Here is a 21,687-nt window from a genome sequence, read left to right on the forward strand (position 1 = left end):
AAACCTATCATAATATATTCCTGTGACATTGCTCTACACAGTATTTTAATGAAAGCATGAAAATATGTCACAATGAGGCAGACAAATTGGCCCATCTAGCTGATCATCCCATAAAGCCCACCATCCCCCATTCTAATATCTAATTGCTCTTCACATGACACCAGAGTGTTTCTACAACACCCCGACCCCAAACCCTGCAAGGCATTAATCTTGTGAAAAGTGTTTTCAAAGCTGATCTTAACTTTTACCAATTTTAACTATACCCTTTTGTATTTCAGTTAAAATTAGAGGAACAATAACCTCCTCACAACAGTGGGCAGAAGATCATTGTTGGTATCTATGGATAACCCGCATTTGTGCACAAAAGGTAAAATTTCAATGGTTGACAATGACGTAAAGTTAGAAAAAATCGGCGCAGACAACAGGTTAACATAGGTTAATATTACATAGATAAACGCCAAGTGATCCACTGTGCATCAGACAGATAAAGAAAGTAAATATAAATCAATTTGCACAGTTCTGAATGGGGTGCTGAACACAATCTTTGAAGATGAAAGGACAGTTGAAAAGACTTAAATACAAGATCCTCGGTGTTATACCGAGAGGCATAGATTTCAAGAGCATGGAAGATATGCTAAATCTTTATGAAACTCTGCATAGTCTGGGCTGGAGTTTTGTGCCAGTTCTGGGCACCCCACTTTAGGAAGGATGTTAAACCTTAGACAGGGTGCTGAGGGGATTTACTGGGGATATAATATGATGTGGAAAGATTAGAGCGATGGCGTGGTTCTCCTTAACACAGAGAATTTTAAGAGATGTATTCCAATGCATGAAAGGTTTGGATTTAATAAATAAAGATAAATAATTCCAGTGCCAGATGTGTTGGTAATGAGAAGACACCGATTTGTAATTGGAAAAAGTCCCAGAGGTGGCACAAGGGGAAACATCTCTGCAAGATGTTAGGATTTTTGAATGCACTGACAAGCAATGATGGAAACAGATGAATTTCAAAATGGAATTGAACAGATAAGTGAAGTGGAAACATTTGTATAGCGCTAAGGACGGAGAAGGCGAACTGATTTGATATCCCTGTCAGATAGTCTGGACAGGCACAATGGGTCTCCTGTATTCGAACATTCTGCTGGATTAATACGGACTTTGATTTAGTGAAATGACCTGAAGGGTATATGATTTCCTGAATAGGCCATTATTAGATACAAGATTCACCCTTTCAGTTTTCCATCCAGTGTATTGAAATATATGAAGCGATATACGACAGGAACAGTTTTTAATGTGTATTAAATAGCCTTACACCAAAATTCTAGAAAATAACATCCAAAAAGCCTGAAATAAATTATGTACTTAACGTAGACTTTTTCAATTAGTGCTGGTCAAATTAAAGCACCGTGAGAGGAAATTATCTTAATAATTGAGGAAACATATTTCACACAAGGAAGTACCTACCCATTCTAGACCCGGATTGGGGCTGTACTGTTAACGTCAGTTTCGTCGTTTTTGTCCCCCCTGAGTCGGCAATGGTTAATTCATAAATCCCGCTGTCACTAAATTGTAAATCTTTCAGCAACAATGAGGCATTTTCTGGGGAAAATTCAACTCGATGTTTGTAATGATCAGGAATAGTGTAGTAACCACATTCAGTGAAGTTGTCGCTCTTTGGTAGACATGTATATTGCACAATTCTAGTCTCATCTTTGGTCCACTTAATCCAGAGGTAACCGTCTGAGTCGGAGACTGTGTAAGAGGCGGATAGGAGCACAGACTGACCAACGGTTCCATTCACACTGTCCTGGTTCACCCTCAGTGTTACAGCGGCTAAAGGTGGAGATAATCATTGTTTCAATATACAAGACACAACATCTGAATAATAAACATAAACATTATTTAAACTAAAGTGGATAACTGTATATAATTGAAATAAACATTAGCTGCATCTTCGATATTTCCAAACCACATGGTGATGGTCCTGGATCAGTAAGGACAATGCTGGGAACATTCTACTCCACATTTCACTGGAACTAGAGAGTTCCCAACAGCAACAATCCATAGTAACATTGTACTAATATTTGTGAAAGAACTAACTGACATTACATCTATAAATCTTTTCATCACATTTACACACCGACTGGTTGGGGATCTCGGGAAGATGTAAAAACTTGGATCGATTGTGTGAACCAGCCGGCGGGAATTATTCTGACCAATTTTATTTCAGCAATTTGTCATTCGGTTCAATGTGTCCAAGCGCCGGTTGTTTAAAAATTAGACCCACTTTCCCGCGCTTTCTCAAAAGCCTTGCGATTTTTGTTCAGTGTTTTTCGAAATGAACATTAATAAGGAAAAAATTAGTTTCGCCACTTAATGGCTGTAAATATATTTCGTTAAATTATAGTTTTCCTCAAAATTATACCCTGATGTCTTATCCCAGACAATCCCTCCAACTCTTTCACAATCCAAGCAAATGGAAAAGTTTACATTTTGTACAGGAATAGTAACACTTACCAGTCAGAGCAAATAGATTGCAAGTGAAAAGGTAAACAGCACACACTCTTGAAGTCCCATTTCTTTTCAATGACATTTTATTGCAGATTCTGTTGAACTCTCTCCAGTTGAGTTTGATGAGAGGGAATGTTCAGACCCTGTCAATGTAAGAAGTATCGGCAGTGATGTCAATCCAAACTCTTGTCCGGGAAACAGGATGAGGTAGAGTCACAACACAGAGCAACATTCATCTCAATTTCTGAATTGGCCAACCCCCAATCTATTTCCTGTTATCTGAAAGCGATGCTTGAGACTCTGAAGCCTATTTCCAAGCTGCGATTTGAAGACTTCAGAGAGTGAGGTTGTTCTGGGGTCTCCCATCCCACCAACATAAGCTCGGCAGAAGATTGAGTGAAACATGAAAAGTGGCCTCTTTGTCTGAATACACTACCGGCCGAATTTCCTGATGCCGACATTGGGGAATGTGGAGACATTCACCACTTTTGTACCCGAGTTCCTTCGGAAATTCTGACACATGCACATGCGGTAATTGCCCGGGAAGTTTAAACTTCCCACGGGACCTCCCAAGAATGTCTCCAGTACAAACCTCAGAATCAGAGGCTGGGGCCTCTTACGTGACACTTCCCCAGATACTCACCTGAGTTTTCTCTGGCTGTTCATTTCTGGGGTAGGTCAGTGATTAATAGGAGAGCGGAGCTCACCCACCCACCACCAACTGACTACCCACACACTCATCTCTCACCACTGGACTCATCCATGTTACTATTGCCATTTCCAGTGTCTAGAGACTGAGTGGTCCATCCGGTTTTATTCATTTTCAACTGCAATTTAATACAACTGAGTCATTGCTGAGCTTGCTGAACAATTTCAGGTCAGAGAAAAGCCATTACTGATGGGCCTGAGGTTCATGTCGGTGAAATCAGATATGGACAGCAGATTTCCTTTCTTAAGGGCAAGAGTAAACCAGTTGGAGATTTGCAACATTCAATGATAGTTAGTAGCTTTTAATGCCAGGCCTGTGAATTAAATATAGATTCCACTAACTGCCAGAGTGGGAGTTGAATTAGAGACCCGAGAACAATGGTTCTTAAAGCGGGTTTTGTGGAACCCTGGGGTTCTGCGGGGACCCAACCCGAGAAGAGTAGAAGAGTCAAGGCGAGAGGACGTTGCGGGGTGGGGAAGGAGAAAAGAGCCGAGGCTGGAAATGGGGACCTCGAGAAGGGTTGAGACCTAGGGCGCGGTCGGGGCGGGGGGGGGGGGGGGAGCACACAGAAGAGCCGAGGCCAAGGGAGGGCCAAGAGGAGGATGTGGCCACAAGTGGGCGAGAGAGGGTGATGGTGAGAGAGTGGGTGATGGTGAGTGAGAGTGATGGTGAGAGAGTGACAGTGAGAGTGTGAGTGAGGATGGGTAAGGGAGTGAGTGATGGTGAGTGAAGGTGAGAGTGGGTGAGGATAGATGAGGGTAAGAGTGATTGGGTGATGGGGAGAGTGTGCAAGGGTGAGAGTGGGCGAGGATGAGGGATTGTGTGTGAGTGGGTGCTTCCATTACAAATAACACCAAGATAAGGCTTGGAAGCATTCCTTGGAACAACAAAACTTCTACAAGTTTGCTGATGACATGACCGTAGTGGGTCGGATCTCAAACAACGATGAGTCAGAGTACAGGAGGGAGATAGAGAACCTAGTGGAGTGGTGTAACATCAACAATCTATCCCTCAAGGTCAGCAAACCTAAAGAGTTGGCCATTCACTTCAGGAAGCGAAGGAAATTCGGCAAGTCCACATTGACTGTTACCTATTGTTACCGATGCATCATGGAAAGCATCCTATTTGGCTGCATCACAGCCTGGTATGGCAACTGCTCGGCCCAAGACCATAAAAAACGAGAGAGAGAGTCATGAACACAGCCCAGTCCATCACACAAACCCATCTCCCATCCATTGACTCTGTCTACACCTCCTGCTGCTTTGGTAAAACGGGCCACATAATCAAAGACCCTTCCCACCCGGGTTATTCTCTCTTCCAACCTCTTTCATCAGGCAGAAGATATAAAAGTCTGAGAACACACACAAACAGATTCAAAAACAGCTTCTTCCCTGCTGCTACCAGACTCCTGAATGACCCTCATATGGACTGAACTGGTCTCTCTATGCATCTCTACTGAGTAGCACGACACTCTGTATGCTCACCCAATGTCTTTGTCTATGTAGTTACCATGACCATAAGACATAGGAGCAGTATTAGGCCACTCGGCCCATCGAGTCTGCTCCCCCATTCAATCATGGCTGATATTTCCTCATCCCCATTCTCCTGCCTTCTCCCCATAACCCCTGATCCCCTTATTAATCAAGACATTTACATTGTGTATCTAACGCATGTCCTATGTCTTTCATGAATGGAACAATCAATCTGTACTGTATGCAGAACAATACTTTCCACTGTACCTTAGTGCACGTGACAATAAACCCAAATCCAAGTTCAAATCCAAATATACATATATCTCACAGAAATATCTTTGAAGTTTGTTTTGTATGTTTGTACCTTATGTGCAATAATGATCAATTATTTGTGGTTTAATTCTTCAATATAATAAGAATGTTCCTCAGGAGTTCATTCAGTGCTCTTGGGAGGTCAAAAGGGTTCTGCTGCTGAAAACCACCTGGTGATGGACCTGAACTGTCAGTGGCTGCCACTTCCTGCCAGGCAGCACTGGCTGCTCTGTGGCTAACCCTTTGAGCCCCTCGGATGAACACGGCATCCCATCTGGTCTCGACTGCATCCACCAATCTGGCCAGGTTGGCATGCCTGAATCATGGGGCTGGTTTCCTTGGTGGCATGGCTGTGGGCTGTGTGGGATTTGCTATGCAGGATCTGTTGAAGTGCTGCACCCCCTTATCATCTGGGAGCTGGCGGGCGTGGTACTGGTGAATCAGCTGGTGGGAACATCATTTGCACTGTGAAGCCCATGGGGCCTCCTTAAGTGAACCAATTCATGTTTGATGCCGGTGACGGCCTCGCCAGGTCGAGCATCAGGAAGCTCACACCAGTTGCTGCTCGCTACCATGTTTAGAAGCTTTTCACTTGCACATTTTCCCGGTGTTGTCGTGGGTCTTGCCCCCACAACACAAAGATGTGCAGAGTAGGTAGATTGGTCACGCTAAATTCCCCTTAATTGGAAAAAATAAATTGGGTACTCTAAATTTATATTTAAAAAGAAACCTTTCACTTAAATCACGCCCCGAGGTGTTCTCATGGGAGGCAGGGGGAGGGGTATCACCCCAGATGGGCTAGCACCATCGGATGGAGATCCTACAGGAGAATGGACATGTAGTCAGTGGGAGCGATTGGTCAGTCTGTATGGCATTAACAACTCATGTATGACACGTCATCTGGCTGGGGGCCGGTGGATCGTCACCTCTGTGCCACACACCAACCCCTTGTCAGCTGGAAGCTGACAGGCGCAGTCCCAGCGAATCAATCATTTGTGGTGTGAAGCCCACGGGCCCTCGCTAAGTGCACCAATTATAATTTGATACCAGTCCAAGGAGGAGTGAGTTCAGGTATCTTCAGGTTAAGGACTTTGCGCAAAATGTCTGGAGGGAGTTCCCTAGGTTGCCGGGATACACACTGCTGGAGCGACTGCTGCTTCCGGATGTGGAAGAGGAGGGAAGAATTGGGGATATATACAAATGGCTGGTGGAGCAGGGAGGTGAGCGGGTGGTGAAGGTCAAGAAGAAATGGGAAGCAGAGTTGGGAGTGGAGATCAAGTGGGGAGTATCGAGTGAGGCACTGCGCAGGGTAAACGGGACCTCCTCCTGCGCAAGGATGAGCCTGATACAGTTTAAGGTGGTGCACAGGGTGCACATGACTTGGGCGAGAATGAGTGGGTTCTTTCAGAGGAGTGTGAGAGGTGTGGGTGGGGGCCAGCGAATCACGCGCACGTGTTTTAGGGTTGCAAAAATTGGAAAGATTCTGGACGGGGGTGTTCATGGTCTTAGCCAGAATAGTGAAGGAGGAGGTGGACCCGGACCCTTTGGTGGCGATATTTAGGGTTTCACAGAAGCCGGAGCTCATGGAGAGGAGGAAGGCTCATGTCGTGGCCTTCGCCCCTCTGACTGCATGGCTGCGAATTTTGCTGGAGTGGCGATCGGCATCGCCACCAGGGGTAGCGGCTTGGTTGGGTGACCTGTATGACTTAATGCATTTGGAGAAGATAAAGTATGAGTTAAGGGGGTCTGCAGGGGGGCTTAAAGAAAAGGTGGGGGATGTTTGTGACCGTGTTTGAGGAGCTATTCGTCGCAGGGGGGGGGGGGTGGGGAAGGTGAAAAGGGGAAAAAAATTGTACAGACTATATGGTTGATTGTTGGGAAGTATGTTTCCCAGGGTGTTTATTTGCTGTAACCTGTTTTGATACATGTTTGTAATAAAATACATTTAAAACAAATCTTTGATACCAATGACGGCATCTGCAGGTCAAGCATCGGGTAGCTTGTGACAGTTGCCTCTTGCTACCACACTTAGAAACTTTTCCATTAAATTGCACCCCACATCTGAATGTGTCATCATCTCACTGTTACACGAGGGAGATATTGGGAAATTGAGTCCAGAAATGAGACCCCAATGTAGTAGGTGATTTAGGGGTTAAATTTCCCATGAAAATAAAACCGGCCACCAGAGTCAGAAAGATACACCCACACCTGGCCAAGATACGTTATCCAGGTTCGACTGAAACTCATTAGTGGGAATGCACAGGATGCCCCCAGATCCATTGTTCTTCGGGACACTCATGTCTGACCAGCTATTAGCCCATTACACGTCTGATGGCCTCTTTGTCCGTCAATCGGAGGTTAGTTCCATATCAATAGCATGGCTCTGTTCTTTTGTATGATCAGGAATGGGCCATCAGACAGCCAAGATAACATTGATGGGTTCCAGTCTGGAAACCCAAGCAGAGAACCTTTGTTTGAGGGGCCGGGCGGAGCTTAGAGAGCAAACGAATGCTGTTTTGTACAGTTACGCAGGAGAAGGCTTTGGAAATTGAACGAGAGAGGTCACGAATGTTACAAAGCAGAAGACCTTGGAAAATCAACCAAGAGATCTCATGAAAGAAGCTGTCCCAGATACAGAACTTCAAAAAGCGGTCGAAACGAACTTGACTTACGGTGGAGAATTACTTAGTAAATACAAGTATCATCTTTGCCTGTCTATATAAATGGAATGAGAGCTCATAGGTTCATGAGATATACAAGCAGAATTAGGCCATTCGGCCCATCAAATCTGCTCTGCCATTCTATCATGGCTGATATGTTCCTCATCTTTTACCTACAATGCAACAAACCAAAAGCTGGATTACAAAATCAGCCAGAGCATCTCCTCCCTAGAACACATGGCCTAGGAGCAGTAGGCAATTTTGCCTCCCGAGCCTCAATGTGATCATGCCTGATCCCATCCTGGCTTCAACTCCACCTCCCTGCCCATTCTCCATAACTCATTTCTGGAATCAACATAGTGAATCTCCTCTGAGCTGCCTCCAATGCCACTATATATTTCCTCAAATAAGGGGACCAAAGCTGTGCACAATACCCCAGGTGTGGCCTCACCAATGCCTTGTGTGTGCTGTGTGTTTATTGGATGTGCTTTTTAATGGGAAGTAGTGTGTTAAGGTTAAGAAATTACATGTAATCTGTTAGTGTTTAGGTTGAAGTTTAAATATTGTTTTTTCTTTTGTTTTAATAAAGTAGAATTTACTCTCCTGTCCTGTGATCCAGGTGTGGGCTTCCGAGTGCACCATTTGTCCTCAACTCTCTGCTCTTGTTGCTGCCCAATAATGGTTAGTTTCTCAGGTCTCGCTAACACCCCACCATTAATCAACACCACAGGCCCCTATCAATCCGCATATCTTGCCAGCTTCCCACTCCCACTCCCACTCTACACTCTGCTACTCAGGTCTCCCCATGGTTGGTGTCTGAGCGCATGCAGTCCAGAACCAGCACAATGTGCATGAGCAGTCATGACTATGAGGAAACAATACAACAGCACTATTCAGCACCAACACCTCACCTACCAGCATTGCCGCTGACCAGAAAATCAAGACTTCCGCTTCAGTTGAGGCTTTATGAGTGTTTTAAATGTAATTTTGCCATAACTTACCTGTTTTTGTACTCTATGCCTCTCGCAGTATGGTGGCACAGTGGTTAGCACCGACCTTGGGTAACTGCGGAATTTGCATGTTCTCCTTGTGTCTGTATGGGTTTCCTCCAGGTGCTCCGGTTTCCTCCCACAGTCCAAATGAGTGCAGGTCAGGTGAATCGGCTGTGCTAAATTGCCCCTTAGTATCCATAGGTTAGGTGGGTTACTGGGATAGGGCAGGGGAGTGGGCCTAGGTAGGGTGCTCTTTCAGAGGGTTGGCGCAGACCCGATGGGCCAAATAGCCTCCTTCTGCACTGTAGGGATTCTATTCATAAAGCCAAGATCCTGATTGACTTTACAACCACTATCTCAACCTGCCCTGCCATCTTCTTTTGCTTTGTGCGTATACGCCCCAGATCACTCTGTGCATACTTAAAAATTTTAACCATTTGTTTGTATTGCCCTTCCTCATTCCATCCACCAAAATATACTTTACCCTTCTCTGTGTTCAAATTCATCTACCTGTCCTTTTTACCAGCCTGTTTATGTCCTCTTGATATCTATCAGTATCCTCACAGGTCAATATTCAATATACTTTCTGGTTTGTGCCATCTTCAAATTTTGAAACTGCCCAGCACATCTAGGTTGAGGTTATTAATATATATGAAGAACCACAGTAGTTCAATGCATGAAAGGCTTCACTCCTGCGCCTTGCAAATTTAACATTCTTTAACCCAAGAGTTCTGAGAATTGACAAGAGCTTAATTTGAATCTATAGGTTGAGCAATGCACCCATGCAAGTGACTCACATTCAGCTGGCTGCAAATGACCAGGCCAGTGTTCATTGTGGGTTCATGTGGTAAGGTTACTGGCCAGGCCACATCCTCTGACTGCACAGGGCTAAACCGCTGGCTTTGAAAGCAGACCAAGGCAGGCCAGCAGCACGGTTTGATTCCCATAACAGCCTCTCCGAACAGGCGCCGGGATGTGGCGACTAGGGGCTTTTCACAGTAACTTAATTTGAAGCCTACTTGTGACAATAAGCGATTTTCATTCATTTCATTTCACTTCAAATGATCCTTTTACCATGTTGTTAAAATTCTCGAAAACTAGGTTGATAAACTGATCAAGATTTTAGTCTGAGCGGTTAGAGCAGGGGTGGGCAAACTACGGCCCGCGGGCCGCATGCGGCCCGCCAAAGGTCTTTATGCGGCCCACCAAGTCATTAAAAAAAAAATTTTTTTTAATTTTTAATTTTTTTTTAAGGTTAATGGGGGGGTCTGTTGGGTTACTTACTGGTATAGGGTGGATACGTTGACTTGAGTAGGGTGATCATTGCTCGGCACAACGTCGAGGGCCAAAGGGCCTGTTCTGTGCTGTACTGTTCTATGTTCTATAGAATCATAGCGCCCAGAATCATAACCGGGTGAAGTAATTATTTTACTTAATATACTATGCGGCCCTTTAAAATTGTGAATTTCTGAATGTGGCCCTTGCACGGAAAAGTTTGCCCACCCCTGGGTTAGAGGCTTTGTACTGTGAGGCAGATTGTACAGTATTGATCAAAGGGAAGCATCTGCATCTTTTAAGTCAGGATTTGAAAAGTCATGAGGGTGGGGCGTGCTATGTGGTCTCCTAGTGTGTGGGGTAGGGGAGGAGTAACGAGGGTGAGGGGTTCTCAGAAAATCAGCATGCATGTGGCCACAAGAAGAGGAGGGGTCAGGCCGACAAAGAACATGGGACATCAACAACAATGGGCTCAGCGAACAGGACAGAAATATCTACATCTGAGACGATGAGCTCATGGGGAGCATGGTTAATGAGGAATGGGAATTAGGGGTCAGCGAAGATGGAGGAAGTTGGGAGGAACTTGGTGGCTGGCTGGAGGAGGTTGGAAGCTGGTCTTCCATAAGAAGCACAGCAGGACCATTTTCAATATTATCTTCGAATGATGCAGTTGAAAAATAACACAAAACAAAATCAGTCAGGTAGGGGGCTCAGGATATGTGGGTGTAAAGAAATAAGGGTGATAATATGTGGTATAGATGCAAGAAATTCATTTTAAAATTGCCTTTCAGTAAAACCTAAAACAAGCTCCATTTTCTGAGAACAAAGTTGACCAAGCAGACACATGGTCAACACCTTCACATTCATGTGACATTACTGATAAAGAGTACACACATCTATTCTAAGGATCCTGACAATGGAAACTCACACGACAGTGCCGTGCTAATTTGGATAAGTAAAACCAAAATCTTATTATCTTACTGGACATGATGCATTAACCAAGCAGTTTGGCCAACATGACCGTTATCAAACTCTAGTTTTTCAAGAATAAATTCACAAAAAACATTTCTTAGAGATTAAATTGGGGACCTAATTATAACAGGAGTGGGGCGGCGTGGTAGCTCAATGGTTAGCACTGTTGCTTCACAGTGCCAGGGACCCGGGTTCGATTCCTGGCTTGGGTCACTGTCTGTGCAGAGTCTGCACGTTCTCCCCGTGTCTGCGTGGGTTTCCTCCGGGTGCTCCGGTTTCCTCCCACAAGTCCTGAAAGATGTGCTATTAGGTGATTTGGACATTCTGAATTCTTCTTAGTGTACCCGAACAGGCACCGGAATGTGGCGACCAGGGGATTGTCACAGCAACTTCATTGCAATGTTAATGTAAGCCCACTTGTGATACTAATAAAGGTTATTATTGTTCTCACCTAATATGGGGATAATGATTTGAGGTGGTCCAGTATAGAATGAATGACTGTCTTCTACACCACCTTTTAATTATACAACACTAAAATATCTCAGCATCATTTGAATAATTAGGTTTTGTTGGGAGAGAATGTTGTTGGTGGTCACCTCCATGTCAGATCCATCTTAAACCAAACGAGTCTCACACCGTCGCGATCAAGATAATATTACTTTGATGTTTGATGGATATCCAAATTCTCTATTAAGTCTAGTGTTTGTATGAAGTAAAAGTGTAATTTTGGATTCTTTGATATAAATAGGAATTAGTTGTCTTTTCTTTCTGGGATATTATGTAAGTGTTGTGATTTGTACTCTTTGCATAACAACCAAATTGGCTGCTTTTTCAGAGTATTAAATTCATATGTTTACTTAAAACTGAAAAAGTCTCATGTAACATCCTGCATTAAACACTCTCCGATCCCAACTCCTCTTCCCTTTGGTGAGGGAATAATTTCTGAGGTGGTCTCACGCAGACCCTTATAATATCTGGGAAATTACAATCTAGCTAAACAAAACAATTGAAATTTAGACCACTAAGAAATTTAACTGTTATAACCCCACGATATCCTTGGGGATGATACGATTAATCTCCCCATGAACCTCTTGGAATACATGCTCCCCTGCTGAGGGGCAGAGGTTCCTCAGCGTGCTAATTCATTCGTAACCATAAAAGGCGGTCCAGGTAGGAGCTGAGCTGCAGAGTAGCCCCGACAGGGACTGGGACTGTTACATGTAAATACTTTCCTTTGGAAATGAACCTTGTTTTGATTTTTCTTTCCGTCCTTCTCCATGACTACTAAAGTAACCGTCTGGACTGCCTTCCTTTGGGTGGGGAGTTAGTTGGACTCTGCAGATCCAAACCACGTGCCCTGGAGTCTAATTCCCTCTGGCTGAATTTGAGAGGAATTAGTTTTGAGATGGCAGGTCCTGTTGAAGTGTAGTTTTCCTGATCCATTGAGAGAGGGGAGATAATATGACGTTTTTATCATCTTCAACATCTCAAAAAAGGTCATCAATCTCAAAATGAGAACAGAGGAAGCATAAGTCATCTTCCATTTTAATGATGGGGCCATCCTTGGAAGGCTCCTTACCCTAGAGAGATGTGGCTGCTGTGTCACCAGCACTCACTGTTAAACAACTACACATAGTGTAGATCTTTCCACCAGGGTACGAAAAGGTCACTTGCCATGGCCAGCCTTCAAGAGACAATGTTATTGTAGACATCAACACACACTTTGTCTGTCTGATAATGGAGCTACATCCAGACACCACCATCTCTCTAAACACCAGCTCTCATGCATGGTTAATACAGGGGCCACATCCTGACACAGAGCCCCTGGATGCCATCACATTTCAGTGATGTTACAGCCTGTACACAAACCTGTGAGTGACATTAGCATCTTTGTCACAGAGAGTAATTCAGCAGTACCATCATGTGATTATTGACAAACATTCAGTACCCTATCTTTGTCAAGACCCTCCTAAGCTTCTATCCTTCATTACCTTGGCATCTAATAATAATTCATAATAATAATAATCTTTATTGTCATGGCCCAGTCAGTCTTGACACTTCATTCAATGATAACCTAGTCCCTTCATAGATACCGATGAACACTCAGGAGATGTGCCAGAGCATTGCTTTCATACTATTACAGACCTACACTTTGTCCACATCATGAATGATATTTGCTATAATGTTTAAGATCGATTGCATAGTCATATCATGAAATCCATATCGATTGGTGTTCTGTAACTGTGGGATTTCTTATTTTTCAAACAAGAGACGAGGGTCTGGTGGTAGCTTGAGATTGAGTTTTATTGCACAAATCAAGTTAGTGCACTTCAAAAACTACAAAAATACAAAAGAAAAGAAGCAAAAGCTCAGAAGGACATACGAAAGCAACTGGAAGAGAAGAAAGGCGAAGAGACAGAAAGAGAAGAGACAGGCAACATTTGTGCTAGTAACCTTATACCTGTGGTTGATACTGCCCCCCTCTTTGCCCCCTATTGGTTTACAAGTTTTGAATTGTGACTTCTAAATGGTGGTCTTAACCGTCACTCACATTGATATCTGACTTACTGGCTGTACTCACTTTGCAGTCCAGCTGAGAGGCTGGTCTAAGGTTTCACCACCAAGCTGACCTTGGCTCAGAACAATGCAAGCTTGCATTTCAATTGCAGTTACAATATTTGTAAAACTTGGATTTGAACTATTTCCCCACAATCAGTCTTTTGATTTTTCTAAAAATTCTAAGAGAATGAATCAATAAAAGTTAACAAGCAGGAAATAGTGAGAGGAACACATTCACAGAGGCCTTTTATGGTCCCTTTGTTTAGGAACAGCCTTCAACATTGAAATGGGCAAGCCTATAAAGTGTTACAAGCTTTTAAATATAGGACAGTAAGAAGTCTTACAACACCAGGTTAAAGCCCAACAGGTTTGTTTCAAACACGAGCTTTCGGAGCGCAGCTCCTTCCTCAGGTGAATGGAGAGGTATGTTCCAGAAACATTTATATAGACAAAGTCAGAGATGCCGGACAATGCTTGGAATGCGAGCATTAGCAGGTAATCAAATCTTTACAGATCCAGAGAGAGGGATAATCCCAGGTTAAAGAGGTGTGAATTTTCTCACGCCAGGACAGTTGGTGGGATTTTGCAAGTCCAGGCCAGATGGTGGGGGGTGAATGTAATGCGGCATGAATCCAAGATCCCGGTTGAGGCCGCACTCATGCGTGCGGAACTTGGCTATAAGTTTTAGCTCGGCAATTCTGCGTTGTCGCGCGTCCTGAATGCCGCCTTGGAGAATGCTTACCCGGAGATCAGAGGCTCCACAGCAAAAAACCGCACCGACCTCCTCAGAAGACAAACACGGGACACCACTGACAGAGCACACTTCGTCGTCCAGTACTTTCCTGGGGCGGAGAAACCACAACATCTTCTTCGCAGCCTTCAACACATCATCAATGAAGATGAACATCTTGCCAGGGTCATCCCCACAACCCCACTACTGGCCTTCAAACAACCGCGCAACCTCAAACAAACCATTGTTTGCAGCAAATTACCAAGCCTTCAGAACAGCGACCGCAATACCACACGACCCTGCCAGGGCAATCTCTGCAAGACATGCCAGATCATCGACATGGATGCCACCATTACACATGGTAACACCACCCACCAGGTACGCGGCAAATACTCGTGCGACTTGACCAATGTAGTCTACCTCTTACGCTGCAGGAAAGGATGTCCTGAAGCATGGTACATTGGCGAGACCATGCAGACGCTGCAACAACGAATGAACGGGCATCGTGCGACAATCACCAGGCAGGAATGTTCCCTTCCAGTCGGGGAACACTTCAGCAATCAAGGGCATTCAGCCTCTGATCTCCGGGTAAGCGTTCTCCAAGGCGGCCTTCAGGACACGCGACAACGCAGAATTGCCGAGCAAAAACTTATAGCCAAGTTCTGCACGCATGAGTGCGGCCTCAACCAGGACCTGGGATTCATGTCGCATTACATTCATCCCCCACCATCTGGCCTGGGCTTGCAAAATCCTACCAACTGTCCTGGCTTGAGACAATTCACACCTCTTTAACCTGGGGTTACCCCCTATCTCTGGATCTGTAACAATTTGATTACCTGCAAATGCTCGCATTCCAAGCATTGTCCGGCATCTCTGACTTTATCTATATATATGTTTCTGGAACCCACCTCTCCATTCACCTGATGAAGGAGCTGCGCTCCCAAAGCTCGTGTTTTAAACAAACCTGTTGGACTTTAACCTGGTGTAAGGCTTCTTACTGTGCTCACCCCAGTCCAACGCCAGCATCTCCACATCTTAAATATAGGAAGCACACTTATTAGGCCAAAGGGATGATTGGTAGTCTTGAGAGGCATAACCGTAGCAGGGACTTTGGTTCACTTGATAGCTTTTATTCGAGTTAAGTCAGACTGATTGCTCCCAGTCTGCATGTTTGAGGAGCGCATTGTGAGGTGACTTCTTTGGCTGCCTTGTTGGCTAGTTTCATTGAGCTTCTGTGATATTTCCCTTCATATGGGCCTTACACTTCAAAATGGACACTTCGCGGGGTAGTTGTATGGCCTCTAGTAAGTCTCGTACCTCCTTCCCATTCCGGATCGGTGTACCAGCAGCAGTGAGAAATCCACTTCTCTGCCATAACTGGCCGAAGTCATGATTAACTCCAAAGCTGTACCTTGAGTCTGTATAGATATTAGCCATCTGGCCTTTTGCTATCCGGCATGCCTCCGCTAGGGCCTGTAACTCAACCTGTTGGGCTGACGTCTCTGAGGACAGGAATCCCTTTGCCACAATCTCATGTATGGTTGTGACTGCCCATCCTGCTTTTCGGATATCATTGTCAACAAAGGAGAAGCCGTCTGTAAGTAGGATCAGGTCTGGATTGTGCAATGGTTCCTCTGTCACCAAGCTCAATTCCTCCATTTCGTTCAAGATCTCCACACAGTCATGTCCCCCTCCCCCCCCCCTTGCTCCTCGGGAAGCGGGAGCATAGATGATGAGTTCACCAGGCTAGCCCCTGTAATGCTCCTTGTATTGTTCTCCAAGATAGCCAGTTGTAGTGTTTACAAAGAACATTGAGCTATATATTTAAACCAAAGCTAGTTTATTTTACACTACTGAAATGGTTCAGACACTCTACTGAGTAAAAGCTAACAAGATAATAGTATTGAATCTATGTTACAGTAATTAATTATTTCTTTCTAATACAACCAAGACTCTAACTCAACCTCACACTACCCTTCTCCATCAGCTTCTCCCAGAATGCTCAGGGATGCAGCCTTTTATAAGACTACTCAGTGATGCCATCTAGTGTTGATATACATGAACATCACCTCGTTAACCGTTTAATCTCCTTAGATTATACATATCATTACAGCCCAAACTGGAGATGGGGGTTTTCAGGATCGCTGCCCATCTTGTCCATCTGGATGCAGCCATCTGTGAGCTAAAGTGGTGATAATTGGTTTTGCGCCACGCTACGGCGAGATCCCGATTTCACCCAGCGGAGTGGGCCGGTTGCATCGCAAACTGTTTGGTGCCCGGCACAGATCTTGTTTCTGGCCTCTCCCGCTATTCACCGGCCTCATTACTCTTGAGCGCGAGTGGAGGTCACCCAGCTAGCAGTTATGCTAGTTAACGGGAGTGGAGTGGGGGAGAATGCTGCAGATTTGGGTGGGGCATTGGCCCGTGGAGCTTTAGATACCAGAGAGAGAAGGGGTTTTCCTTCTTTTCGCATGTGCATCGTGTCTACTCCCATATTGAATTATTTGCAGTGGGTAAGTCGCCGGGGTTGTGGCAGCAGAGCATTCAGCAATTGTAATATTGGACCACGCTCCACATTATGTGGATAGTTTTTGGAGATGTGCCACTCTCAGCGACTCCCATGGAGGTTGGACATAGGGTTGCTTCGGACTCAGGACTTTCGAGAGGACAGCTTCTGCTATTGGGGATTATGCGGAATTTAATCAGAACAAGGCAGTCTCACCTTCCGCATTCTGGGAAGCACTGAATGTAGTTATCAGGGCAGAGATCATTTCTTTTAAGGCAAATGGTGATAAGTCTGATAGGGCGGAGAGACCGAAGTTGGTGGATTCCATCATTGAGGTGGACCGTCAATACTCTGCTGCCCCACCGGCGGAGCTGTTAGCGGAGAGGAAGAAGTTACAGATGGAGTTCGAGTTAGTGTCGCTGGGAAAGGCAGTGCCAACTTCGTCATGCGAGAGGGACGTTTTACGAGTATGGGGAGAAGGCCAGCCATTTATTGACTCACCAGCTGATGAGGCAGGGGGCCTCTCAGGAGATAGTCCAGGATTCAGATGGAGGATTGGTCTCCGCTCCAGAGAGGATCAATAAGGTGCTTATGGCCTTTTACCAGGGGATGTACAATTCTGAGCTCTCCGGAGGAGGATTTGGCCATGGTATAGTTTTTGGATGGATTGGCCTTCCTGGTGGTGGGATGTGAAGAATGGCAGGAATTGGAGGCGTCGCTGGGCCAGGAAGAAATTGTGAATTGTATTAATGCAGTGCAGTTGGGGAAGGTACTGGGACCGGGTGGATCCCCTGTGGAATTTTACAACAGTTTGCGGCTCTGTTGGTGCCACACATGTGGGATATGTTCAATGACTCTTTGTCCAGGCGGGTGTTGCTGGCCACACTGCCGCATGCTTCAATTTCTTTGATCTTGAAAAAGGACAAAGATCCTACGGGTTGTGGGTTGTATAGGCCCACCACGCTGTTCAATGCCGACGCAAAGTTTTTGGTAAAGGTGCTGCCAACCAATTGCCAGTTGTGCCTGCAGCAGATAATTTCTGAGGAGCAGACAGGTTTTGTTAAGGGTGGACCGTTGTCTGCTAGCATCGGGAGACTTTTGAATGTGGTGCTAATGCCCTCTCCAGGGGTTGAACCGGAGTTGGTTATCTCCATGGACGTAGAAAAGGGTTTGATTGGGTAGAATGAGATACTTTTTTTGAAGTTATGGAGTGCTTTGGTTTTGGGCCTGAATTCATATCTTGGGTTAGACTTTTGTATAGGGCCCCCACTGTGAGCATCCATACCAAAGCCCTGACTTCAGGGCACTTTCGGGTGAATGGGGTACCAGGCAGGGGTGTCTACTTTCCCCGTGGTTGTTAGCTTTGACAATTGAGCCATTGGCCGTTACGCTCAGGTCATCGACCAGTTGGAAGGGAATAAGAGGAGCTAATGCGCCTTGTGTCCTTGCATGCAGACAATGTGTTGTTGTACATCAGGGATCCTCCCTCCAGTGTGGTGAGGATACATGGGAAGTTTGGTTCCCTCTTGGGGTAGAGACTAAACGAGGGCATGAGCGAGATCTTTCCAGTGAATTCTCCAGTGAGGGGAGCTGAACGAATGCCCTCCCATTGTCGCTGGAGGGTAGAGTTCAGATGGTGAAGATGAACATTCTCTCGAGGTTTTTTGTTTATGTTTCAGTATCTCCCAGTCTTTCTACCTCAATTTTTTTTTTAGTAGGGTCAACAAGTTGATTTTGATCCCCCCCCCCCCCCCCCCCCCCCCTTTTGCAAAGGATTAGACAGTCTGAGGTTCACACTGCCTGATTTGATGCGTTATTACTGGGCGGCAAACATTGCAAAAGTTCGGGGGTGGTTTAAAGATCCGGGTTTGATATGGAAGCGGATGGAGGAGGCTTCTTGCATAGGTTCTAGTTTCAGGGAACTTGTTACGGCTCCTCTTCCGTTTTCTCCAGTTAGGTTATCTCAGAGCCCAGTGGTAATAACCTCTCTGAGAATCAAGATTCAATTCAGACAACATATTAAGTTAGGATTTATGCCGTTACTGGCGCCGATCTGCGGGAACCATACGTTTGTACCGGCAGGAATGGAATCAACATTTATAGCATGGGAGAGGGAAGGGGGGGAGAGAGAGGTTGGGAGATTTGTTCGCGGAGGGTAAGTTTGCGGGGAGGGAATAATTGGTGGAGAAATTCCAAGTCCCGAGAGGGAATGTTTCCAGGTATTGGCAGGTGTCGAGACTTTGTGCGTGAGGAACTTCCTTTGTTTCCTCGATTGCCGGTACCTTCACTTATCGAGAAGGGTCTATGTCTTGATGAGATAGGGGAAGGAAGGATTTCAGATATCTAAGGGCAGACGCTGGCAATGGAGAAGGCTTCGCTGGAGGGAGTAAAGGGAAAATGGGAGGAAGTGATGGGGTTGGTTTTGGAGGAGGGCATTTGGAATGAGGCTCTGCATAGGGTCAACTTCACCTCCTTGTGTGCAAGGTTATGTTTCATGCAGTTTAAAGTGTGCACAGCAAGAAGCCTTTCAATGTTGGCATCTCCACATCAAGTTTAAAGTGGTGAAGGGCAGCACGGTGGCCTAGTGGTTAGCACAACCGCCTCACGGCGCTGAGGTCCCAGGTTCGATCCCGGCTCTGAGTCACTGTCCGTGTGGAGTTTGCACATTCTCCCCGTGTCTGCGTGGGTTTCGCCCCCACAACCCAAAAAAATGTGCAGAGTAGGTGGATTGGCCACGCTAAATTGCCCCTTAATTGGAAAAAATAATTGGGTAATCTAAATTTTAAAAAAAAGTTTAAAGTGGTGCATAGGACGCACTTGAACAAGGCACTTATGAATGGATTCTTCCCGGGGGTAGAGGATAGATGTGAATTATGTTCCAGGAGGCCAGCGAGCCATTCGCACGTGATTTAGTTCTGCGCCAGGCTGATTCTGGACCTCTTTCTTTGAAACAATGCCAGAGATTCTGGGAGTTAGATTGGAAACATACTCGGTGGTGGCGATCTTTGGGGTGTGGGACTCGCCAGTGCTGCAGGAGGGGAAGAAGGCACAGGTACTGGCTTTTGCCTCTTTAATAGGCCGGAGGTGAGTCTTGCTGGGGTGGAGGTTATCGGGGCCACCGAAGGCTCCAGTTTGGTTGGGGGTTTTGTCAGAATTCCTGCATCTGCAGAAAATTAACTATGCCAGAGGGAGAGCGGAGGATGGGTTTTACTTGAGGTGGCTACTGTTCATCACCTTTGTTTAATAAATTTAAAATGCCATGGTAAATATTTTTGTTAAAATGTATACATTTGTTGGAATATTTTTGTATGTTGCTTTTGGAATTTTTAAAGAAAGAATTCCAAAAAGAAAACCTTTTTTAATATGCATTTCTTTGAACATTGATTGAAACTGTGTATTCCAAGAGCAACAGTTGTTCTTTTTAAAATAAATTTAGAGTATCCAATTCTTTTTTTCCAATTAAGGGGCAATTTAGTGAGGCCAATCGACCTACCCTGCACATCTTTTTGCGTTGTCATAGATCATATCATAGAATTTACAGTGCAGAAGGAGGCCATTCGGCCCATCGAGTCTGCACCGGCTCTTGGAAAGAGCACCCTACCTAAGGTCAACACCTCCACCCTATCCCCATAACCCAGTAATCCCACCCAACACTAAGGGCAATTTTGGACACTAAGGGCAATTTATCATGGCCAATCCACCTAACCTGCACATCTTTGGACTGTGGGAGGAAACCGGAGCACCCGGAGGAAACCCACGCACACACGGGGAGGATGTGCAGACTCCGCACAGACAGTGACCCAAGCCAGAATCGAACCTGGGACCCTGGAGCTGTGAAGCGATTGTACTATCCACAATGCTACCGTGCTGCCCATGGTAAGACCCCCACAACCACGGGGGAAAATATGCAAACTCAGCAACAATTGTTCAATAAGAAAGAAAGATTCAGAATTTTGGGCAGCATGGTAGCATAGTCGTTAGCACTGTGGCTTCACAGCGCCAGGGTCCCAGGTTCGATTCCCGGCTGGATCACTGTCTGTGTGGAGTCTGCACATTGTCCCCGTGTCTGTGTGGGTTTCCTCCCACAGTCCAAAGACGTGCAGGTTAGGTGGATTGGCCATGTTAAATTGCCCTTAGTGACCAAAATGGTTAAGATGGGTTAGCGGGTTTGGGGGATGGGAAGGAAATAAGGGCTGAAGTGGGTCGGTGCAGACTCGACGGGCCGAATGGCCTCCTTCTGCACTGTATGTTCTATGTAATAGTTTTCTCCCTCAGGTTGTAAGCAAACTCTGAAACAAACAGAAAAGAAAAATAACACTCAGGATGGTCAGGTAAGTGGAATATTCTGTGAAAATATTTATCTACTTCACAAAACTTGATTTTCAAGTGATTGAATTTTAAAAATAATTCCCAATCCTACAGTTTCGCCAGCGTTGACCCAAGTGGATTTCCACATCAAGGAGGAATCCACTTAAATTATACAGGAATTCAATGTTTTTCTACCTGTCTGTGATGGTGTAAATTGTAACTTTCACAGATATCTCACAGCTGAACACATACAATATAGACAACAGTTGCCATGGCTTCTGCACAGGAGTCCCAGGTTTATATTTAATGGTCCAGATCTGGTGTCCCGATAGTTTGAGACAGGACATACTCTGGAAGCTGCGTCTCGGACTCCTCGGAAATCCTGCCCACCCACTGACTCAATGGGAATTGCCCATTAGGTGTTTGCTCTTCCGGTGGAAAGTTCTCCTGATCCTGGGACCCTCCAAAGAAATCTCCAACTCTGAGTTATAGTCGGATACTTTGGACAGTTCCAAATTACTTATCCTGTTTGATGAACTCCCACAACCTCATCTCCCCATATCTGACCCGATCCCACCACTCAACAACCCCTCATCCAAGCCCCCAATTCTCTCCTGATCAACCTGACTAGCACCCACCACCCAGATCTACACCAACCTGGCCTGATTATTTCCGAACCTG

General features: G+C 45.4%; 1 protein-coding gene across 1 annotated transcript; it reads right to left on the reverse strand.

The window, feature by feature from the left end:
* Positions 1 to 15,413: 15,413 nt before the first annotated feature.
* On the reverse strand, positions 15,414 to 15,851 carry LOC119976505 (ribonuclease H-like). The gene has a single exon (XM_038817048.1). The coding sequence runs from the start codon at positions 15,849 to 15,851 to the stop codon at positions 15,414 to 15,416; it is 438 nt and encodes a 145-aa protein (XP_038672976.1).
* Positions 15,852 to 21,687: the final 5,836 nt, after the last annotated feature.

Source organism: Scyliorhinus canicula, chromosome 13, assembly GCF_902713615.1.
Source record: "Scyliorhinus canicula chromosome 13, sScyCan1.1, whole genome shotgun sequence".
Taxonomy (NCBI): domain Eukaryota; kingdom Metazoa; phylum Chordata; class Chondrichthyes; order Carcharhiniformes; family Scyliorhinidae; genus Scyliorhinus; species Scyliorhinus canicula.

Bases quoted from the DNA above. Each gene is read 5' to 3' on its own strand.
- LOC119976505 (XM_038817048.1), bottom strand. From the start codon at position 15,851: ATGGAGGAATTGAGCTTGGTGACAGAGGAACCATTGCACAATCCAGAC.